At 57.3% G+C, this 23283-nt stretch overlaps 1 protein-coding gene and 1 pseudogene across 3 annotated transcripts in view; both read left to right on the top strand.

Moving 5' to 3' along the window:
• EIPR1 (EARP complex and GARP complex interacting protein 1) overlaps window positions 1-23283 on the top strand; it is a 64360-nt gene that overhangs the window by 20131 nt on the left and 20946 nt on the right. For all 3 annotated transcript variants that reach the window (XM_070459162.1, XM_070459164.1, XM_070459163.1), the window contains one exon: window positions 21596-21752. In XM_070459162.1, coding sequence (XP_070315263.1) covers window positions 21596-21752 — 157 coding nt within the window. The remainder of the gene's footprint in view (window positions 1-21595; window positions 21753-23283) is intronic.
• On the top strand, window positions 8676-9814 carry LOC139032382 (nucleophosmin pseudogene; annotated as a pseudogene).

Genomic DNA, 23283 nt, shown 5'->3' with positions numbered 1-23283 from the left:
GTTTGATCCCTGGGTGGGGAAGATCCCCTGGAGAAGGGAATGGCTACCCACTCCAGTATTCTTGCTGGAGAATCCCATGGACAGAGGAGCCTGGCGGGCTACAGCCCATGGGGTTGCAAAAGAGTCAGACACGACTGAGATGCAGCGCGCATGGTCACCTGGGACCATGGTTACGTCCCCGGGACCCACGTATCTCATAACCGAAAGTTTGGACTTCCTGACCCCCTTCACCCGATTCTCCATGCCCCCAGAACCACCTCTGGCGACCACCGCTCTGTTCTCTGTAGCTGTGAGCTCTTTTTTTTTTCCTCCTAGATCTCACATAGACGTGAGATCATGCAGGGTTTGTCATTCTGCGTATGATACCGCATCTCACTTAGCGTAATGCCCTCCAGGTTCATTCATGTTGCTAATGAAGAGAGCCTTCTTCCTGTGGCTGAGCAGTGGTCCGCTCTGTGTCCACACCACGCCTCCTGTGTCCACTCACTCAGCGATGGGCATCTTGGGTGTAGTGGTGACCCTGCCAGGAGCGTGGGGTGCCCGGTACCTGATTTAACCCTGCTTTACCGCACTTCCAGCAGGACCTTGCTACGGTGATTCGCTGGTGATTCCAGAGCCCCTGACCCACATTCTTTCAGGCTTCGAGGACATTGTTTCTGGGGCAAGGATTTTGTAAACACTCTTTGTTATAAAGATGTTTTCTTGTTGGTTTTTGTCACCAAGAACAGACACATAATGGTCCCCACTTTTGAGTGATGTTTGTGATAATGTTCAAATCTTGGCGTTTAGAGGCCGATGAGATCAATGATCTTAACACAGGGCCCTGTTCTCTCTTTAGAAATCCATCATATTTTACAGACCCAGTAGTTTGTTGCTTGTCCCAAATGTCCCAAACCCGCTGGTGTTCTTCCTCTCAGCACCGAGCTGTGTGACCTGTACCGTGTTACCAGAGCCTGTACTGGCCTCTCACTTTTAACTGGAGGGTAGCTGCTTTACAATATCATGTTGACCTCTGCCGTACAGCATCGTGAGTCAGCTGTAGGTAAATACATGCCCCCTCCCTCTTGAACCTCGCCACCCATCCCAGTCTTCTGGGGGTCACAGGGCATCCTGTCTTACACAGCAGCTTCCCATCAGCCATCTGGCCTCTGGCTTTTGAACTGCAGGTGAGCAGGGTTCCGACTGCCGGGTTTATCTGAGCCTGGCTCACTCCTTCCAGTTTCCGATTTTGGATACAGAGGCCTGGACAGTGAGTTCGGACCACAAGGGCTGCCTGCATTGTTTTTGTACAGCCATCTGACGGGAATTAGATGGAGTTCCAGAACATGGGGGAAGTTTTTAATTAGCTTCTGTTTTTGGAGACGAAATCCTGGATTGCTTCTTACTAACCTCTTTGGATCCCATCTGCCTCGTTTCCATGTCCTCACTGACTTCCTGTAGCACCTCCAAATTTAGTATCATCTGGAAATTTAATTAATGTGCTGTTTACCGCTCCTTCCAGATCGCTAATGAAGATGTTAAATAAGATGTGGTCTCCTGGGCTGGCCGCTGGACACCTCATCAGGGCTTCATACTCTGTCATTCATCAGTGCACCTTGTTTATGGTCCTTCCTTCAGGTTTCAGGCCACGAGGGGATGCTTAGACAAAGCCCAATTTGAACTAATTTTTCCAGTAAGACTAAAAAGCCCTGTGCCTGATTCCTCCCTCAGGCCCAGCCATGTCGTTGGCCTTGCTTGTTCTTCCCTGCCCCTGCCCCCCTCCCCCTGCCTGCTCTCCCCGGAGGTGCAGGCGGGGCCGCCAGCTGCCCTGGCTTTGTGAGGCTGGACCATCTTGAGGTGGCTCCTTCCACGGTGCTCTGCCCTGCTTACAGTCTCCATCTGCCCCGGTCTGCACGGCAGAACCCACAGATGTGCGTGGACAGTCGCAGCCTGAGGTCCAGGAGTCCCCCGAGGGCCCTCCCCTCGGCTTCCTCTCATGTGGCCGTCCCTCTGGGCCTGGCTGTGTCCCAAAGCCCGTTTCTCCTGTGGTTGCCGGTCCTTTCGAATTGGGGCTCCACCCTAATGACCTCATCTGAATCGCCTCTTTGAAGGCCTTGTCCGCCTGAACCATCACATGCTGAGGTGCTGGGGTGAGGGCTTCAGCACGTGAGTGTGTGGGTCGGGGGGACATAGCTCAGTCCTTAGTGACTCGTTTACTTATGTGAGAGGTTTGGAAAGAGGTTTGGGAAGGGCTTCTGTCCTGAATTGGTTCTCAGACCCAAAGGTAGGTAACCAGCCTCCATCACTCGGCGTGTTCCTGGGTTCCAGAAGTCAGTCCACCCATCGGGTGCACCTCAGGCCTCCCTGCACACGCTTTGCTGTTGTGTTTTGACTAGAGGTGAGACCTTGAAGGCCTGCCTTCTGTTTTGATGGCACTGGGATATGGGAGGGGGCATGGCCAGGCAGGGCGTAGCCCTGAGGACTGCCGCGGGGAGGCGTGGCTGGTAAGGGGCGTGACCTTGAGAGTCCTGTGGGGGCGTGGCTGGGGTGGGCGTGGCCCTTGAGGGCCGTGGGGAGGCGTGGCTAGAAGGAAAGCCTGGAGGGCATGGCTGGAAGGGGAGGGGCCTTGGGGGGTCCCGTCAGGGCGTGGCTGGGGTGGGCGTGGCTTGGACCCGCCCCTTGGCCTGCTCTGGAGGAGCCAGGCGGCGCTGGTGGCCTCCAGGAGAAACGCGGTACTGGAACGAGTGGTGGGGGCAGGGGTTGTGCATACACCTGTGGACAGCTGGGCCGGGGCAGTGACCACCGTGTGCTCTGGGCCCCCGGCAAGAGCAGGACTTCCCGGCAGGAGGCTGGGGGTTAGGAGCAGCCCCTGGAAGGGCAGGCCGGAGTGATGCACCCTAGCCCCCTCAGCCAGGCTGTTTCGGGGTCAGATCTGCAATTTTACGAGATACCAGAGGGACGAGAGGGGGCGGAGGAGGGGGCCCTGACCCCGAGGACCGTAGGAAACCCTGCTCCTGCTTCTGTCGGTGTCATTCTTGTCACTGTGTGGTTCTCTGAGTCGCCAGAAATAAAACCCTGCAAAAATAGTCTTTAAAGAAAGGTGCAAGTACCTGAAAATGAGAAAAATCTCTGCGTGTTGGTGAAATCTCACGAAGACCAACAGACGCTCATTTTTAAAAAATTTTTAAGTGAACTCAAGATGGAGAACAAAGGTAAAAGGATGCACACAGGGGCGATGAGTTGGGGATTTTAGAAGCTCCCATCCAATTGGCGGCGGGCTCCGCGCCTCCCGCGACCCCGGGAAGGCTGGGTGAGTGGCAGCTGGTATTACCGGCAGTGGAATCAATCTCGCGCCCCCGCGCGGGGGAGAGCAGCCCACATCAGGACCAGATGAATTTTTCAGCAGCGGAAGGTGAAATGTCAGGAAGACTGTAGATCACGCCGGCGCAGGGTCCTCGGGAAATTAGAGCAGTGAAGGGCTGACAGAGCGGCAGCGGTGAAATACTGCTGCCGCGTCCCCCTGCCCCCTCTACAGTGAGCTGAGGACGACGGGGCCGCTGCGCCCTCCTGGGCCCAGCGTCTTGGGCCCATGGTCAGGCGCGCAGTTTGGGGGTGGCCCAAGGTCTTTCTGGGACTGTGGGTGTGGGTGGGAGTGAGAGGAAGCCTGAAGGGCGCTTGGGCCTGCTGCTGAAGCCCCCATGCTGAAGGGTGAGGGTCAGATGCACGTGCTGACCTCTTCCTGGCCTCACTCCCTGCTCCTCCCCCCACCTCCCGTCTCCTCTCTCCTGCTCAGGCCCCAGCTTGGGCCTTCAGGTCTCACCTTGACCATTGTAATTTGACTCCTAGAACAGATTTTTTTTTAAAGCACAGATGCAGACTCTCCCTTGGCTTCACCACCAGCCCAGAGCATCTGGGAGCCTGTCCTGGCCCCCTGTCTTCCCCTGACCTAGGGGCCCTCTGGGCCTGTGTCTGTGTCTGTGCAGCGGGAAGTGTAACTGTGGGCTTCGGGTGCCTGGTAAGGGGCTGTCCCACCTGCCCCACGCCCTCTGTGAGCCGGCCGCACGCTGCTCTTCTGCTCCCCTGGCCGCTGCAGTCTGCCAGTTCTTTGGCTGATTTTCATGCTAATCCCTCCTCAAGCATTCTTCCTCCAGTTGCCTGCCTGTCAGTCTGTCTGTCCTGAGCCAGCCTGTCCCCTCCACCACTGCACACTGGGCTGTGTGTGTCAGGAAAGGCAGGGGTGGGAGGTGGGGGCTCTGCTAAAGACGAAATGTTCTAGAGCTTCCCTGACCTCCTGGTGCTGTCCAGGTCGGGAGCAGAGTTCTCCGGAGGTGTGTCGTGCTGACGCTGTCTGTCTTCCCTGGTCCTCTCCTGGTTTGCCTCCACCACTGCTGTCCTCCTGTTAAGGACAGCATGGGTGTCACTAGAGGAGAAGGGGCTGTGGGCCCCCTGAAGGCGAATGTCCTGGGCAGGCAGCAGCTGCAGGGGAGCGCCTCCCTCCTCTCTTACCCGGCATGCCCTGCGCTTTTGGAGGTGAGCTGTTTTGCTAACAGTTTGTTGTTGGAGCATGTGCGTGTGTTTAATTCATCCCGCTGCTCTCTTTTAATCGGTGCATTGAGACTGTGTGTAAGGGTGTGCTAAGGCTCCCATGGTGACTCAGTCAGTACAGAGTCTGCCCTCAGTGCGGGTCCCCTGGGTTTGATCCCTGAGTTGGGAAGATCCCCTGGATAAGGAAATGGCAACCCACTCCAGATTTCTTGCCTAGAGGATTCCATGGAGAGAAGAGCCTGGTGGGCTACAGTCCATGGGGTCGAGAAGAGGTGGACATGACTGAATGGCTGACCTTCACTCAGACTGTTTTTGTCTAAATTACAGTGTGTGAGGGCTGGAGCGGGCCGTTCTGTTAGCTGTTTTCTGTCTTGGTTTCTCATCAGTGTCCCTGTCTTCCCTTCCCGTGGGTCACTTGAAGTTTGTGAAATCCCATTTGGTTGACTTATGATGTTTCTGAATATGCTGCTTCATGTCGTTTTCCTGGTGTTTGCTCTGCACACATGACTTTTCAAGTCTGCTCCTAGAGAAGTACGGAACCTCCCATGCAGGTCTCTGCCCTCCTCGTTAAAAAGTATAATTATCTCAAGATTTTCTTGACACGTATTGACATCAGCTGTGTCATTTTCTATGTATGTATACACTTTTGTTCGTGTTGTTTTTGTCTTTTATTTTGCCTTTGGTTAAAAATAGGGATTCAGTCTCCTAAGGGGTCCTCCCTCTGCTCCGCGCTCTCCCCGCCACGGCCCGGGGCCATTCAGCCATTCCAGTCGATGTCCTCACCTCTATGCTTGGGGACGGTGCTCATTCCTTACAGTTACAGTTGGAAAAACAGGGAAAGTATGGCAGTAAGAAAGTCTCCATCTTAAACCGTTTCTGCAGGTTAGTTTTGAGTAATAGGTTTTATGAGAATTATTCCTCACTAGTCGGTCTGATGTCACCATATAAGATTTGAAAACCTTCCATCTGAAATCAGGCAGGAGCTGTTTGCCCGGCTCTCACACTTGTTGGCCACCTCTCTCAGCGTGCTTCTGTGCCAAGTGGTGTGACGGGCGGTGGGCTTGGCCAGCCGAGGGTGGAGCTCTTCTGGGATTCCCTGTTTTTCCATCACTGGTCTGGAAGTTTCCCTCAAGCCCAGGGCAGACCACTGAGAAATCAAGTCACGGACTTATCTGGGGAGCCGCATCATCTTTTGAATTTTCTTCCTCTATTTGGGGGAATTTCCTAGGTTATTAGTCCTGTTTCCCCTCATGGAAATAAATCAAGTTTCCCGTTTCCCTTGCGGCCGGGACACAGCACGTGGCCTGGACTCCTCGGGTTGGAGGTGGCCACACGAGAGGACAGTGGGGTCGCCGGTGTGGGGGCTGCAGGGCTGTCAGCTTGGGGGCTTTGGGGGGGGGGCCGGGTGGCCGCAGTGCCGTGGCCTCCAGGTGGGAGTGGGTCCCCGGCACTGCGGTGGGCCTGGCCCTCGATGAAGCCACCAGGCCAGTCCCTGGTGTGTTTCCAGCACTGCCCTCAATGGCCAGATGGGCCCGGTTCCTGTTACGACTGAAGCACCCCTCATTCCCCTGCGTCCTAAAGTCACCTCCTCTTTCAGTCGATGGAGGCAGCTTTGTGGATGGGGCTGAGGCCCGAGGGCTGTGTGTTGTGCCAGGAGCTGGGCCACCTCCAGTTACCACCCCGGGTCTACAGGGGTGATGTGGAGGCCCAGCCCATTCCCATTCTCACTGTACCACCTAGAGCCCCAGGTGCTGGCCGCCTGCATGCCAGGAGCCCCTTGCCCTGCCCGGAGGAGACCCCGCCCTGCAGGGAGGAGACCCCGCTCTCCCGGGAGCTCGCAGTTGGGAGGGGGAGGACAGGCCCTATGTGGTACCCCGGCAGCGGTGGTGCCTAGGGCAGGGGCTGGTGGGGGCGGTCAGAGATGGGCCGTGTGCCCAGCGCCAGCTCTCCTGGTGGGGACCACTCGGCCGAGGACAGGCCTGCCCCTCCTGGACGTTCCCTCCTCCCCGTTCCTCCATCCAGTGCCAGCCGTTGCGCTTGCTTCCTGTGGCCCATGAGTGTGCTGAGAGGCCACACAGACAAAATAAGGGCCAGAGAGGAAAACCGCAGGGCAGGGAGGAGGTGGGGTGGCCTGGCGGAGCCGAGGGCCTGGACTCAGAGGAGGGGAGCTTGTGGGGGCGCCTGGGAGACCGCAGTTCTCCGTTTACTGCACATGCTGCGGTGGTGCCTTTCTGTGAGTGACTTGAAACCAAACACATCCTTCTCGCGTGTTAATGTTTGCTCTTCCCTTTTGAAGATCCGCTCTCCCTGTTACCTGAGAGGGCAGGGCCATCCTGCTCCCCGAGTGGGGGCCGGGCGTCAGCCAGGGGCTCCCTCCATCAGACACCCGCCAGCACCCACGTTGGATCCAAGGCTGGTCGAGTTCAGGGGAATTAGTTTCTTTGCTGTGGGCCCAGAAGTTTCCGAACGCCGAGCTGCAGCGTCCCCCTCCTTCGCCACAGAGATGCCCTGCGGGGGCTCTTCACCTCCCTCCCACTCTGGAGGTTCTGTGCGGCCCTGTGGACTCCGGAGCCCTGTGAGAAAGTCCCCTGGGGCTCTGCTCTAGCGCACCTAGACGTGAACTCTCAAACTGATGTAACGTGACCGGAAATACTTTCCTGAGTGTTGGTTTTTAAGTCAGTGTGGTTCAGCTGTGTTCACCCCAGCACGTGCATCCTGAGACCCCGGGTGAAACGGGCTGCCTCAGCTGGAAGGGGCGAGCGCGTCCTCCGACCCAGAGGCCTGCTTAGGAGAGTCCCCCGGCCAACGGTGGGCACAGGCCTGCTCTTCTCAGGGTCTGAGGGCCCGCCTCTGCCTGTGGAGGGAGAAGTTCTTTCTCCATCCAGTCCCGTGTGTTGCTAGGAGCCGGGTTGCTGATCCCAGAAGGCGAGCTTCAGAAGGAGGTAATTTATCATCTTTGAGTGGAACCCAACTGGTGAGGACTGGCTTCGTCATCCCCTGACAGTGCCCTTGGGGGGTGAAGGGGTGTGCGGCCTCTGAGAGGAGCACCAGCCCTGTCATGCGGCTCCGCTCGTGAGCTGACACCTCCAAAGGCTCCTCCTCACACCGTTGCACTAGGGGCTGGGATTTCAGTGCAGGAGCTTGGGGGGGGGGGGATGCAGACTTTGAGTCTGGTAACCTGTTACAAAGAAACAGGCATTGCTTCTGTCTCCCCACTCGGGTCCTCATCCTGGCAGAAGCTGCCGGAGTGCAGCTGGTCATTTTTAAACCTGTTGTCTTAACGGAGGTTACATTGTAAATACTTGGGTAAAACTTTTAAAAATATACCTTTTTTATAGTATTATTTTGACCTGTATCATAAGGCATTTAGCAAGCAGCTATCCTTCCTAGCTCCCCTTTGAAAGCAGAAAGGTTACAAATGATAAATATTCAGGGCCCAGCAGACTCAGATACAGAGAAGGCACTCAGGTATGTAATGAACTGTGCACTGTTCACATAAGACGCCATCCCATTTTGCCTCCATGTGAATCCTAATTACAAAAAAATTGAATTCTTGACCTCCAAGTGTCTGAGTGGTGACGCTGGGTGTGACCGTGAGCTCTCTCTGAGCTGCGCCCCCGCCCCAGCCGTCCCCACCACTGCTGGCACTGGCGCTAACACCCGGTGGGCGCTCATTCCTCCACGTGGAGGCTGAGTTCAGGACCACTAAGCACCCTCATCGAAGCTGGGGAGTCTCGGGAGCTCAAGAGAAGCTGAAGATCAGGTCTCTTGACCGAAAGTGGAGGCCGGCTCCCTGAGAGTGGAGAGGTTCCCCAGGCCTGCGTGCTTCCCCTGGGAGCCTCCACTCCTGGCCTGGCCTGCAGCGTGAGGGGACGAGATGGGCTTCCTCCGTGTCCCTCTTGTGGCAGAAACGGACGCACATGGTCCGGTGGCTGTTAGCCCGGCTGGTCACAGAGGGACGGGGGACGTGGTGTCCTGCCCCTGCATCTTGTCCCCTTTCTGTCCCTGCCTTCCCTGGGCTTGCTTTGCCCTCGCCCCATCACCTTCATCCGGGGCAAACCCTGGGGCCAGATTGAGCATGGACGGCCAGGTGGCAGCCCATGTCTCGAAGCCCGAGTCGGAGTTAATACCCCCTAGGAAACACTCCCAGTTCCTGGCGTGATTCCGTCCTGTGTGGCCGCTCGTTCGAATAGCAGGCGTTTAGTTCCGTCCGGCTTCTCTCCCACACAAGTGCGTGCCGCCAATCCGTGGGGGATTCAGTGGACGTGGACATGAGCCCCTTGAGGCCTCAGGACTATCTTTTCGGTTGTGAACTAAAGGCTGACAGAGATTATCACTTCAAGGTGGATAATGTTGAAAATGAGCACCAGTTATCTTTAAGAACGGTCTAGGGGCTGGAGCAAAGGATGAGTCACACGTTGTTGAAGCAGAGGCGATGAATTATGAAGGCAGTCCAGTTAAAGTAACACTGGCAACTTTGGAAATGTCTGTACAGCCAACGGTTTCTCTTGGGGGCTTTGAAATTACACCACCTGTGGCCTTACGGTTGAAGTGTGGTTCAGGGCCTGTGCATATCAGTGGGCAGCACTTAGTAGCTGTGGAGGAAGATGCAGAGTCGGAAGATGAAGAGGAGGAGGATGTGAAACTCGTAAGTATATCTGGAAAGTGTTCTGCCCCTGGAAGTGGTAGCACGGTTCCCCAGAAATAAGTAAAGCTTGCTGCTGATGAAGATGATGATGATGATGATTTTGATGAGGAAGTTGAAGAAAAAGCTCCAGTAAAGAAATCTGTATGCGATACTCCAGCCAAAAATGCACAAAAATTGAACCAAAATGGAAAAGACTCAAAACCATCAACACCAAGATCAAAAGGTCAAGAATCCTTCAAAAAACAGCAAAAAACATCTAAAACACCAAAAGGACCTAGCTCTGTAGAAGACATTAAAGCAAAAATGCAAGCAAGTATAGAAAAAGTGCGTTGAACAGTCCTGGGCACTACTGGTAAATTAAGCCCAAAGATGGGGAGAGGAAAAGGAGAGACACATATAGTCCAAACTGAGTGTCATCAGCAGTCCAGACTGAAGTCTTCTATTTTAATCTCGATCCCCTTTCCTGATTGGCCACCCACCCATGCCCCTTCCAGGCTGGAGGCAGTCAGCTGACCTCCTAAAACGCTTCGCCTGCTGAGACTCAGCGAACCTCACACTTTGCTCTCTGTTTGTGCAGCTGCCTCACCTCTGACCGTGGATTTCCCCAGCTGCTCAGTAAATATTTGAATAAAAAAAAAAAAACCACTCCCAGAGGCGTCAGCCGGAGTGGATTGCTGTGACCGTGGCTTAAGGGAGGTTTCCTCTTGACCATGTTCTGGTTCCCCGGGAACGTCTGACTTTCAAGTTGCAGTCTGACACTCCGCCCCGCCCCCAACATGTATCAGTGACAAAAACCACCTTCATTTTAGGGGTCGTTGCTTTGTACCCTTCTGTGTTTAAAGGCGGGCTTTGCGTCTCTGATGTGACATGGCGACGACCACTTGGCTCTGTCCTGGGCCGTCTCCACCTGCCGGCCCGGAGTGGACCTGGGGGTGGGCACTGGCTCACACGTGAGTGTAAATACAGATCCTGTGGAGGGGAGCGTCGGGGAGGTGCACCGAGAGGCCTGGGCCCCGCGAGGCTGGGCGTGGCTTGGGGGCAGGCTTCTCGACGACGAGGCGGAGCTTGAGCTCCTGCAGGAGGGGGACAGTGTGTGCGCGCGTGTGTGCGCGTGTCACACCCGTGCAAGGTCTGGGAGACTCCCGCTCCAGGGGCTGCCTGAGCTGGGCAGCGTGCAAGAGTCCAGGGAGCGGGAGCGGCTGGGCCGCCGCGTGGGGCGGGAGGCTGGTGGCCTGGGTTCTGGAGGGGCTGGCAGGCCCAGCCCTCAGGACGGTGGGACATGCGGTGGGGGAGGGAGGTGCACACATCTGTCTGTCCCCCGGGTGTTTGTCCAGCGGCTGCTTGCTCTGCATGTCCAGGGTTCGAGGAGACTAGGCCCTCGGAGCCTCCCCCCATCCCCACCCAGGGACCAGTGCTGTGGGGCAGAGGGTGGACGTGGGGGCCGTGCCAGCTGGGGCCTCTGGTATGTGTGATGCCCCATGTCAGGAGAGCCCTGGCCCTGGTCCTGATCGTGGAGGTGGGATGCCAGGGAGCCTGGATGAGGAGCGGTTCAGGTTCAGCGCTGGACAGGGAAGCGTGTCCTGCATCCGGTCACTGGGCTGCAGGGAGGTGGGTGAGCTGCCGCGGAAAAGGAGGTGCCGTCGGCATCTCTGCGGGTTGAAAGTCAAGTCGCTGGCCTGCCTGCGGCGAGGACGGGGGGCTGGTTCCGTGCCCCGCTGTTAGGAGTCCAGGCTCGCTCTGCTTGCTGCAGGACAGGCTGATAATGGAGAGACGAGCTGGCGGGGCAGAGAATAGCGGCTTTACACAGAAAGCCAGCAGACAGAAGACGGTGGGCTTGTGCCCCGCAAGGAACCATCTTGCCAGAGTCAGAATCTCTGCTGCTTTTATACTGAAAGGGCATGGAACAAAGACGCTTCCTCCTGCCCTTTGGGCCCCCAGGGGAATGTGTGAATTTCTTCCTCCTGGAGCCGTTCACAGGTGGTCAAGAGAATTCCTGTGAGCTAAACCAAGCTCACTTCATGCTCATTACCTGGGAACAGGGTTCCTGGAGATGGGCCATTATGGATAACTGAAGTCTGGAGGCAGCATCTCTTATGAGGAACCTGTGATGGACCGCAGAGGTTCTTCCTTATGACCCTCGGTATCCCGGCTAGGGCATCAGCACCCAGGGCACTCTCAGCCCTCGCCCACCTCGTGAGTCTCCGTCTCCTCCCCAGGTTCCTGCTGTTGGTTGTGGAGGTGTGGTCCTGGGTGTCTGGGTCATGTCAGTTCTCCTTCCCCCTGTCCACTTGGAAGGACGGGACATTCTGAGGCTGGTGTCCTTTGTTTAAAGCCAGATAGAAGGCGGGAGTGGCCTCAGGGTGGCTGAGAAGGGAGGCAGAAAGTGGGTGCCCAGAGGCCAGGGAGGATGGTGGCAGGGGCCTGACTCCAGCCTCCCTCGCCAGCCGGTGGGGAGATGGAATAGACAGCTCTGTCCCGGGAAGAGAGCCCCGCGGGCAGTGAGCGTGGCAGAGAGTGAGCCTGGGTGGGAATCCTGGGCGTGGAGTCTGCTCCAGGAGATGGTGGGTGTGGGCGGTTGGGGGGAACGCACTGCGGCTGCAGCAGGGTGGCTGCGCCCCGTCCACGTCCGGGTCTGGGGACGCGGTGGCCCTGAGGGGGGTCCAGGCTGCGTTCTGTGGGTGCCCCCCTCGGCCACTCGCTGAGTCGGCTGACGAAGGCCCTGGGCCCTCCTTTGAGAAGCCCCCCTCCCAGTAGACTTCCCGCGTGCGCAGGGCCCGCTGTTGTGCGTTTGGAGTAAAATGAGACTGTTTTTAGAGGTCAGGCTCTGAGGTGGGGTGTGTCTCCGCCATCCTGCAGCGTCTGACCCAGTTTTCAGCGGAAGCTTTTCTCCGAGATGGTGAGGATTGCCCCTGGGATCTTCACGTTTGGACTCAAGTGTCTGCCACCCAGACGTGGCTGAGGGTCCAGGAGTGACGCTTGAGAAGCCCGAGGGAGGGCGGGGGAGAGGAGGGGAGGTGGGCCCTGTTGCTGAGTGACATTTCCAGCCGGCATCTCTTCTTCCAAGAACCTGGCCGTGGCCTGCGTTTGTAGTGGGAGCACAGTCGTCCCTGCATCACTGATGGCTGTCATCTGCTTGATGATGCGGGTCAGAGAGGCAGAAGGACTTCCCAAACACCCTAGCAGGCCTTTTCCCAGTCGTAACGTTTGCTGTTTCACCATGGTCTGTTTTCAGAGAAGTTGGGTAACTAATGAAAATTTCTGAAACTACTGAAGGGTCTTCAGATCTGGTTAACGTTCAGTGCTTGAGCTCCCTTTCTGTTTGGGGATGAGGTTGTGGTCTGTTCTACGGGACCTCTGTGTCACTTAGCAGAGGTCGAGGAGCGGCTGGAGGACGTCCTGCTTTTCCAGCAAGGAATCCGGGTCGTGTGTGGCCCTCCTCCCCTGCAGCTCCTCAGGTCCTCGCTGCCTACGCTCACCTTGGAGATCTCTCTGCTCCTGTCGGAGGTGACGGGGGGACAAAGCCCTGGATGGGGGGACACTGGCAGGCCCCCACCCCAGAGGCCGCGTGTCCAGGGTTTCACAGGAACCGCTGCTGGAGGAGGGACAGGACCGGTCTCCGGAGCAGCCGTGGGGTGGGGTGCAGGTGACTGGGGTGCAGGTGACGCTGCGCAGAGCCCGGCGGCCTGGGCGGGGCCGGGGGCGGGGCCAGAGCGGAGCTCGGTGTTCCCTGTGGGAAGGGCCTTCCTGGCCGTCCTCTGCTCTCGGGAAGACAGGCGGCGCTTTTACTCAGCTTTCTGGTGGCTCCCCGCGCCATGAGGGGCATGAGGGGGGCTCCAGGAAGGGGCCACCGTCCTGAGGGCAGCACTGTGGGAGATGCTGCAGGCAGGGCAGGGCGGAGCCTGGAGACCGCGGAGGGGGCGGGCGGAGGGGCCGGCGGGTGACACATCTGCGGGCAGGTGAGCGGAGGGGGCATTCAGGCCCGTCTCCCGCGACCACGTCTGCGGACTCGCAGCCGTCCACGCAGCGCGTCCCCACCGTGTCACCTCTCGCAGGGGAGGAGGGTCAGGTCAGGTGTCAGCAGGCAGTGTTGCCTGGGTTCACCACGCAGACACTCCCCCACACCCGCCTGCTTCTCAGCCCTCCCTGTCAGGAGCTTTTCAGCAGGAAAATCGCACAGTGTGACTAGCTTCAGCTGCCTTTGGGCTTTGCAAAGATCTGAGCGCTTGAAGCTTGTCCAGGAGAAAGTACTGTAAATATGTAAAATGTTATCAGACCTTACGAGTAACTTATGTGTATGTGTGTATGTGTTTCCAAACAGTGACCCTGTTCATTTAAAAAAGACTGATGATCAAACAGACGTGGTTTCAGTTAGTCTTACTTTTGTGTTTTGGAATCCGCCCTACGTGTCCTGTGCTTTGAGCCATTCTCAGTAAAATAAAGAAGGAAGGAGGAGCATTCCCAGTGAGATAAAGGACGGCCCATCGTTGCAGGGCTGTGCGCTCGTTTCTAGTTGGCAGGGGTGGTTTTATGAGTGTGCGGGGCAGAGGTGGCTCCTCTCCGCCCCGTGCTTTGCTGGGCTGGTGAGGGACACTGTGTCTGCTCATCAGGCTCCGAGGTGAGCCTGCCTATCCACGGGCAGAGTCAGGCTTCTGAACTGGTGCTGGCCCCATCACCCCAAGAACAGTAATGGGCATCAGCGGGGTTCCCCGCGCCTGGGGAGGGCACATGCTTCAGTGGCCATTCCCTGGACAATGGCGCCCTGAGCCGGCTGGCTCCATGCCCGCCCAGCAGCGTGCACACCTGCCAGGAGCCGCGCCGCAGCCGTGATGTCTGTGGGCTCCGGTCTGTGCGTTTGCAGTCAGGTGTCAGGGTCCTCCCTGGGCGGCGGTTCTCGGGGCGCTCGGCCGGACACGTGGCCGCAGCTGTGGGGTGCTGCCTCTGCAGGAAGTCGGGTCAGAGAAAGGCAGAGCTCTCCGGGGTCTGCAGCGGGCCTGCTGGAGCGTGAGGCCTCGGAGCAGCCCCACCCCGCAGGGCTGCAGGGTCGGTGGTCAGGAGGGGGCTCTGGCTGGCCCTGACCTGCTCCCTGCTGGCCAGCAGCATGGGGGCTGGGTGTGTCCCTATGGTCGCTCAGCGCCACCCATGGGCGCTGCCGGACAGACTTGGTGAGTCAGGACGGCGCTGGGGCCACGTGGAGTCCAGCTAGGGCTTGAACGTCTCCGGGGGTCTCAGGAGTAAGGACGAGGGTGGTCCCAGCAGAGTTGGGGGCACAGGGCTGGGCTGGAGCTCTGGGGTGGGTGAGGTCATGGGTTTGCACCTGTGCCTTTTGGGTCGCTTGGCTCCACCTGGCTGAGTGTGGGGGTGATACAGGCCTGAGGAAGGGCCAGTAGGCCGGCTGGGGTGGGCAGCTGGGGCTCTGGGCTGGGAGGCCACGGAAAGGTTGCTGCCAGCTGGAGGCAGCAGGGGCCCAGAGGGATGAGGGTTCTGGTCCACTCGGGGGTCAAGCTCCCCGGACACCTGGCACTGCACCACTCACGGGACCCCTTGTAGAGCCTGTACCCCGCAGTGCCCAGACGCTTCGACCGGGAACGCCAGCAGGATGTTCCCGGGCAGCTGCGTGGTTGTTACGGAGCAGGCTGCGCTGGCGCCTCTGGAGCCGAGAGGGGAGCGTGCAGTAGGCCGCATCCCAGCTTTGTGGGCTGCACAGGCCCTTCCCGTCGCCTCTGAGTCTCCTTTAAAAGCGGCCCTGTCCTCTGGTGGCCCCCCGAGACAGGCAGCCCCCCGCCTGGGTCGGTGGCTGTGGCAGGGGCATGGGGACGAGGCGCTGGGGGCCGGGAGCCACCCGCCTTGCGGCAGTGGGCTGGCTGCTGGTGGTCCTCCAGGAGGCCGCTGTGTGCCTGCGCCGTCTCGTGTCTGGGACAGCAGCCACACCGGCCTGGGGAGCCGCCTCCTGGAACCTTCTGCCGCCTCGCAGGTGCCCCGTGGGTTTAGCGCGGGCGTGAGGAAGCTCCGCACACCAGGGGCCCCCAGACGTGCTCCGTTCCCCAGCCCCACGGTGTTCTGAGGGGAAGAGGATGCCCCCCTTCATGCCCCACTGGCTCTGCTGTTCCTGGAGGGGTGGGGACCCTGCCCCCTTCCCATTGTACCGTCTGGAGTCGGGCACACGGTGCCTGCTGGCCCTCTGAGAGGGGGCCTGGGCCGCCGTGTGTGGGTCTGACGGTGAGATGGGGTGCTATGTGCTGGGCGGGGACTGCATCAGCTCTCACGGGGCCCTTTTCCTCCTGCCGCCACTGCCCCGGGAGTGGCTGGGTTCTGGGTCCTACAGGACATTCTCGGGGTGGTGCTATGGGGTCGTTGCCCAAGGGAGCCCAGGTTTCCCAGAAGGCAGGGCCCTGGCCTGTGAACCTTCTCAGGAGCCGAGTGAGAGGCTGTGACTCCACCGTGGGGGCTCAGGGCAGGTCCCGCCCGGTCCCAAAGTCCTTGGTCACAACCCCCAGGCGCTGGAGGACCTGGCCCACCTCCTGTCTCCTCTGCGCTGCCAGAGCCCAGGACTGGTGTGCTTCCTGCCTGTGCCAGCTGGTGCTCATGGCCTGTGCCCCCGACCCTGCTCCTGCGGCGGCATCGCCCCACCCGCCCTCAGGCATCTCGGGGTGCAGGGCTCCCACCGCTGGGGGAGATGCCTGTCTGCCCTTTGTTCCTCGCCGCAGGCTCCTTCCTCCTGCAGCATGAAGGCCGGGGCTGGTGAGGGGGCGTGCCTCCCTCCCTGGATGCTGGTGGGTTACACCAGCTCAGCCCGATCCTGCCTCATTCATCCTGCTCAGCCCATGTCAGCTGGCGGAAGTCTCTGAAAATAGCCTCGGATTCCAAGTCACTGTGCCCCATGGAAGCCTCCTCCCCCGCCGCTGCGGATCAGACTGTATCCCTGGTTGGGCTTTGCTCAGGCTTACAAAAGCTCTAATCTCCTCCGAGTCCGTGAAGCCTGGCCTCCTGCTCCCCACCGCAGTCTGCGCCCTGCGTGGGTGCACTTGGCAGCCTCAAGTGTGCTGTTTCCATGCATTTGCCTGATTATCTTTTTATCTCATTAAGTAAGTGCCTTCAGACTGAGTATTACATGTAAAAGACAGGCTGGCATCAGATGGGCCTTCGAGACACAGCTCACAGCACACGTTTTCTCCTTCAGAGCGCTGGGCTGTCCCCAAGCCAGGGGACTTCGGTGGGCTTTGGTCTGGTGCGAATGAGCCCCGTCAGCCAGGGTGGGTAGTTGGGTCCCTGGGCCTCAGTCTCCTCAGCTGAGGATGCGGGGCATGGTGGGGAGTTGCCTGCGCCGGGTCGTCCGTGGGTCTGAACCTGCGGTGGAGATCGGGCTCGTAGGAGGTGGCCCTGCCCGTGGGGCGGGGGGCTCCCGGTCACCTGAGAGGAGCAGTGAGTCCGGCAGTTACACCGCAGGGCCTGACTTCAGGGTAGCTTTGAAAACAGAGATAAAAGAAGAACGCCTCAGTGGTCATTACAGCATTTTCCTTCTAAAGATCGGGTTTTCCTTCTTGAAAGCACCTTGGTTTCTTTGATAGCTGGTGGATGTGTGTTGAATGCTCAGTTGAGATCCATATAGATATGGAAACCCTCAGAGTTTCAGAGCCAATTTGCGTGTCTCGATGGGTATACCTCCAGCGTTTCTCATTTAGCACTGTTTACCTTCCATTTCATCTGCTTCTGTCTGACTTGGAGAGTTTCGATAACGCCTACCGTATTCCTTGGACCGAGAGTGCACCCTGACAATACTCTGCAGCCCTGCACATCTCTCGGGCGGGTGATCTTGGCAGGAGCCTCCCATAGGCCCTGAACCTGGTGGCTTTCTGGTCTTCCTCAGGATGGTTCTGGTGTTTGTCTTTCAGTAAGGGGCTTTGGACTTGCCTCGTGTTGATGGAATTCTTCCCAGCAGATGCAGTGTGGTTTCAGAATTGCTGGCCTCCCTCCCTGGTCTGAAGCAGGCCCTCCACACGCCTTGACTGGTCCCTGAGTCCCCTTCTGGTGTGCTCCTTGAAGGCTCCAGCCCTCATTTCTCTCGGCGTTAGTTCACCTCGTTCTGTCCCACATGGGAGCGTTGGCCATGCTCCACGCCCTGAGGTCCCCGGGCCCGCGATCCTGCTCAGAACACCTCTGTGCGCACTTCACATGCCCACACCTTCCCGGGAACACGGGTCAGGTTGCTCCTGTTCCCAGCAGCTTCCTCTGACTCCCCTGCAGGGAGGGCATCTCCCTGCTTCAGGCACCTCGCCTTGACTCTCACGGCACTTGCCGACCTGGACCTTATGTTATGCAACCATTTGATGATGTTTTGCATCCTTGTGGGCCGCTGGGCTCCCTGTCTCAGTCTCCCGGTCTTCTCCTCTGGGCTTCTGGCCAGACCGTTGGCCTCCAGCCTCAGGTGCACGTAGTGAGGATGGGCAGGGTGTGCCTGTCCTCTTCCCGGCCCCCCGAGTGCATCTGCTGTGTGGCTGCTGTCCACAAGGCCCCAGCCCTCCATGCCCTTAACCCTTAAAGTAGGCCCGTGTCTCCACTGCCCTTTGACAGGGAGAAGGACCCTTTCTGAGGCTTCCACCCACTGACCCCAAAGGCCACGGGGCGGTGGGCCTTTTACCCCTTGCTGTATGTCCGCCCTGTGGGAATGGCCTGTCTGGGTGGGTCTGCAGGCCTGGCGCACCTACTGTGACCTGGCTTTGTTCATTTATCGCCTGGCCCCCCAGCGCCCCAGTCTAACGGGGACATGGGACACTTTGGGTTCAGTGAACCTTGAGCTGCCAGGTGTGGCCCTCTGCCCGGCGTGTGAGCCCCAGGTAAGCAGCGGGAGGTCCCTGGAGACTGACGGGGGTGGGGGTGTCTTGTTACACACCTGCCTGGTGCTGCGGGGCCCTGACCGTGGGGCATCCGGCCACGTTCCCATCAGGGGTCCCGTGTCTGAAACCGGCCGAGCCCAGGCCTGGGTGAAGGACTTTGACTTCAGTGGGGTGACTCCCCTCAGCCTCCTGCTCATTCACTCCTGTGTCCCTTGGCCTTGTGTGGATGCGTGTCTCTGTGTGGGGGGCCAGCGATACAGGGGCGGAGGGCCATCTGCTCCACTCCTTGGAGGATGTCTCCTGTTGTCTGTCCGCCAGTTGGCCTTCCTTGGCTGGTACCCTGGCCTGGTTGGTCATTAGGATAATTGCTGCCCCCTGGCTTCTGGCAGTCACCTACCACCAGCAGGCCACTCTCGCTTTGGGGCCAGGTTTAATTGCTGGGGTCAGAGAGTGGTCACAGAGCCTGTTATCAACAAGCCACGCTTCCCGACAGCTTCTCCTGAGAGCAGGATGGTGGGTCACCTGGTATGTGGACGTTCAGCTGCCAAAATGTTTTCCAGAATGTTTGAATTATTTTACACTCTTTCTAGCAATACTGGAGGAGTACAGTTGCCTTTACATTGACGTTAGCCTTTCCGGCAGGTATGCAGTCTATCTTGTTTTGGTTTTATTGTGCGTTTCTCCAGTTACTGCTGATGTCGAATGTCTTTTCTGGAGCCTTTTGACCATTCATGTTTTCTTTTGTGAAATGTCTGATTCAGTCTTCTGCCTGCTTTTGAAAATTGGGTTACTTGTCTTATTATTAAGTTGTAGAAATTCTTTATATATATTAAATACAAGCCCTTTATCAGGATACAGATATATGTATTCTGAATATTGTCTCCCAAGTTCTGCATTATTTTTAAAGCCAAGTCTTTCCAAGAGCGGCAGTTTTAAATTTTGATAAAGTCCAATGTCTTTTGGTGAATGAAGTTCTTAATTATAAAGTAGCCTGTTATCAGTCTTTTTCTTTGTCATTTGTGGTTTTTCTGCCTCAATTAAGAAGTCTGCTTATTCCAGAGTTAGGATATACTACTGTGTATTCTAGAAAGATTTGTATGGTTTTATCTTACTCATTTCGATCTCCAGTCTTTCTGGAGTTAGTTTTTGGATGTGTTGTGAAGTAGAATGCAGCTCATTTTTTTTTTTTTTTCACATGGATACATAACTGATCCAGCATCTTTTATTGAAAAGATCATCCTTTGTCCACTCCAGTAAGTATCATTTTGTCATTTTGTTTTAAATCAGGTGGCCATCTCTGTGAAATCTATTTCTGGATTCCCTTTTCTTTCTCTGGGCTATTTATCTCACTGGGTATCAGCAATAAATTAATGCCAGATTGTAAACCATCCAGTTTTGTTCTTCTGCATGACTGTCTTGGCCATCTGGGTAGTTCACATTTCCATGTAAATTTTAGCATTTCTTCCAAAAAAAAAAAAGGCCAAGTAGAACTTTGAGGATTCAGGGCTCTTTCCAGTCGAGAAGTTTCCCATCTATGAACATGGTATGCCCCTCCAGTTAGTGAGGCCTTTGCTCTGTTAGATATTATTGGATATTTCATTTTTTAATTAGATCGTTAATAGTTTTTCAAATTTTGTTTTTAAGAAATCTTTGTGAATCTATAGATACCAGTTGAATTTTGTACATCATCTTTGTGTCTAGCAGTTTTGCTGATTTCCCTTTGTATTTACTGTCTATGTGTGTGGATTCTAAGGTTTTTACACATATAATCATTGCAAATAACAGTACTTTTATCCTTTTCTTGTTCTTACAGCTTTTATTTTTCTTGCCATGCTGAAGTAGTTAGGACCTCCGGTGTAGCACAGAGCATTCTCGTCTCGTTCCTCTTCTCAAGGGGGAAGCATTTAACGTGTCACCCGCGGCAGTTAGGTTTGCCTGGTGAGCAGGCAGCTGTAGGAGGCGTTACCTGCCCGACTCCGGAGCAGGATTCTCGGAGGGAGCTGGCCGCCGGGGCTCAGCGCTGGCCGCCCCTCCCGCACCAGCTGTTTCTGCCGCGTGTCACCTGCTGTCTCGTGCACACAGTCAGCGTTTCGTTCTCAGGTCACTCGCCCCATCACTTTTCAGGGTAGAACTTTCTTTTTCTGTCATGTAGGAAGATTAAAATAACCTGTGCCTCTGCTGGGTGAGTGTTTTGGGCATTTGCTGCTGCCTTCCAACTCAGAGTTACCAACTGCCTCTTCAGTTCATTTCTCTCTTTTCAGGAGTTCTGTTGCCAACCCCAGGGGCTCTGCAGTGAGACTGTGAAAGTTAAAATCTCAGCGAAAAAATCCATTTCGCTCATAGACAGAAACTGTCATGCTGTACTCTGCATGGTTAAAGGTGGATGTGTTAACACTGAATTTGTATGTAACATCCATGATTCTTTAAGCTGCAATTCCCTGCTCTGTCAGACCCAGTCAGGTACCTGAACAGAGTGCTGAGATAGGGATCAGAGAGGCGTGGTTGAAGTTCTGATCCTCCTGCTGACCCTTTGATCGTGGGTGATGATGGTGTTGTGATGACAGCACCCGGGGGGCCGGGCATCTCCCCTGTGGCTCCTGCTGTGGGGCTCCTGGCTGGTTAGTTTGGTGTTTAGATGAAGGACCACTGCATGCAGTGAGAAGTGGGACGTTTTCTAATGTGTGGTAAGGCCCTTTCCTTCCCCTCTTAATTTTTGTGTAGGAATTACTGCTCATGGGGCATTGTTTTCTACAATTATTTCATATTCTTCACTTGATACCAGTTACTGATTTAACACTGAAGCCTATTCATTCTTTTATTACCATTTATTAAAGACCACTTTTAAAGGGGAAGGTGCTTGGCACATGTGCTGTTCAGAACCAAGCAGCACATTTTGGAAGAGTTTACATTTAAGAATTTGTGGTTCAGCTTTTAATCATGTGACGTTAAATCTGTTTCTTTCATCTCATTGGTGCCTTTTCATCTTATTTTGTGTCTCACTGCAAAAATCTGCTCACAGAAGAGGACTTTTTTAGAATGCAGAAACCTGGAGCCAGCACGCTCCTTGCAAAGAGGGAACCTGCCTCTCTGTCCCCAAAGTGGTTCTGCGTCGAGGTCGGGCCCTGGGCTGCTCTCTGCCAGGGCTTGGCCTGTGGCCCCCGGCCTGTGCTCACGGCTTCAGTGGACTGAGGGGCCTGCACCCGCACGGACACCATTTAGCACATATGTGTGAGCACCACACATGTGCTCCCCTGCCCCCGAGCCTGGCGCTCTCACCGGGCTTCCAAGGAAAATGTGTTTAATGTGGCCCTTAGACCCTCTGCACCCACAGTGATTATAGCTTTAGCTGCAGCCCATCCCCACCCCCCACCCCGTCTCCCTCCCTTGTTTGAAGAACTATTGAAGAAGAACAGGAGGAAATCAATTTTGAGGAAATTAAATTTTCTTCGGCAGCAGGATGACGTGGGAGCAGGGAGCAGTGGCTTGAGCTCCGCGGTCGGTCCAGTTCCTTGGGGCAGGGGTGTGGGGCGCCGCCTGCAGGGTGGGGGGGGGCAGCGCGCTCTGCTGACGTCTCCCTTGTCCTGCTCCGCAGCTGCAGACAGCAAAGTGGTGACCTGCGCCGCTGTGTGGAGGATGCCTGCGGAACTGGAGCCCGGCGGCCAGGAGTCCCCCGAGGACGCGACGAGCCCCGCACACGCCCTGGAGCTGCTCTGTCACCTGGAGCCCGCGGCCCGCGGCAGCACCGCCTGGTAGGCCCCCCGCCCCGCACGCCCCTGGGGGCAGGTGCCCCGCAGAGGCCTCTCTGCCGTGTGCAGAGGAGGTGGCAGTAGCTCGCCTTCTCTCTGTTCAGTACCAGCTGTTACCCAGATGACGCGTCTCCGAGGGCCCTGCTGCACACACTCTGGGTGGAGCTGTGTCCGGGGCCTTTCCTGCTGACGTCCGTCCTACTGGTACCTTCTGGGAGGACTGTCAGGCGCCGGCCAGCCCTGAAACACTCCAGTGCTTTCTGCTTCATAAGTGCACGTCTGCTCCGCCATCCTGTGCAAACGCTGACCTCTCTGTCGGCTTGGGCTGGAGGCTTCTGGTGTCACTTTCCGTGGACCCAGTGGATGCCCCTGTGCAGGTCATGTGGTGTCCCAAGTCCTTGGAGGCTTTGTCCCGAATTTATTTCCCCAAACGTCCCGCACAGTGTCAAGACAGACAGACGCCTCCGGCCTCCCATCAGGGCTCCCTGGCACATGGCTGCCCATGTACGTGGTGACGGGGTGGCTGTGCCTCTGGGGTAACGCACAGGCCAACCTCAGAGCACGCCCAGCTCACCCCTCAAGAAGCCCTGTTTCCTAGATGTGACGGAGGGGTGCCCTTGTGATGGGGGTGCATGTCACAACAGCAGTTCTTGATACAGTAGCACTCCCGAGTGTGTGTGCATGCACAGTCCCTTCTCGGCCACCCCCTGACAGTTACACGCATCTAGTCCAGCAGGTGATTATTAAGCACCCACTGCACACCCCGCCTTGCTCCAGGGTCATGGCCCAGGGACCTGGCCTCCAGGAGTCAGGCTCTCTAGGGGGGTACGTGGTGTCAACATCTACCCAGGACCTGGGCGGGCGGGCGGGGGCCAGGCTGGAGTTGTGAGCCCTGTGCATGGGCCCCGAGGGAAGAGATACTCAGGAATTGGCGAGGGGGTCTCTGAGGAGGTCTGGAGCTGGGGCTGATCCTGGTCTCCCCATCTGGGTGTGGGAGGTGGGGAGCAGAGCTACAGCCTGGGAGGCCTGTCGCCTGGGGGGGTGGAGGGGTGTCAGCACCCGCCAGGCCGCGCGGGTCTCTCTCCCCAGGACATGAGCCGTCTGTGCAGCAGGGGTGTGAGGGCCTGTCCTGTCCCCCAAAGCACAGCTGCCCGCACCCCACATGGAGCTGTTTGGAGGCGTGTCTCAGATGGCAGCCCCGTCTCCCCAGGAAGTGTTTGCACGTGTGTGTGTGGTCCTGCTCAAGGAGGACCCGGGGGGATGGACAGCCCATGGACGCGTGCCCGTGCAAGCGCCTCTGGGTCCGCAGCTTTGGGCTGCTGTGAGCCGACTCTCTGAACAGTCTCTGCACACCCAGGTCTCTGCTCCGCTGCCTGGTGCCGGGGGCAGCTGCTGGGCCGGGAGGTGCCGTGTCCGTTTTGTGGAGGTGGGGGCTGCTCCTGCGGTGTGTGCGGGCCCCATCTTGGCACCCTCGCTGGGCTGGGCAGCGCCGTGTGTGTTTTGTGGAGGCGGGGGCTGCGCCTGCGGTGTGTGC

The sequence above is a fragment of the Odocoileus virginianus genome, chromosome 31 (genome assembly GCF_023699985.2).
Source record: "Odocoileus virginianus isolate 20LAN1187 ecotype Illinois chromosome 31, Ovbor_1.2, whole genome shotgun sequence".
Taxonomy (NCBI): domain Eukaryota; kingdom Metazoa; phylum Chordata; class Mammalia; order Artiodactyla; family Cervidae; genus Odocoileus; species Odocoileus virginianus.
The sequence above is the reverse complement of the archived record's forward strand: the minus strand, read 5'-3'. Positions and strand labels throughout refer to the sequence as shown.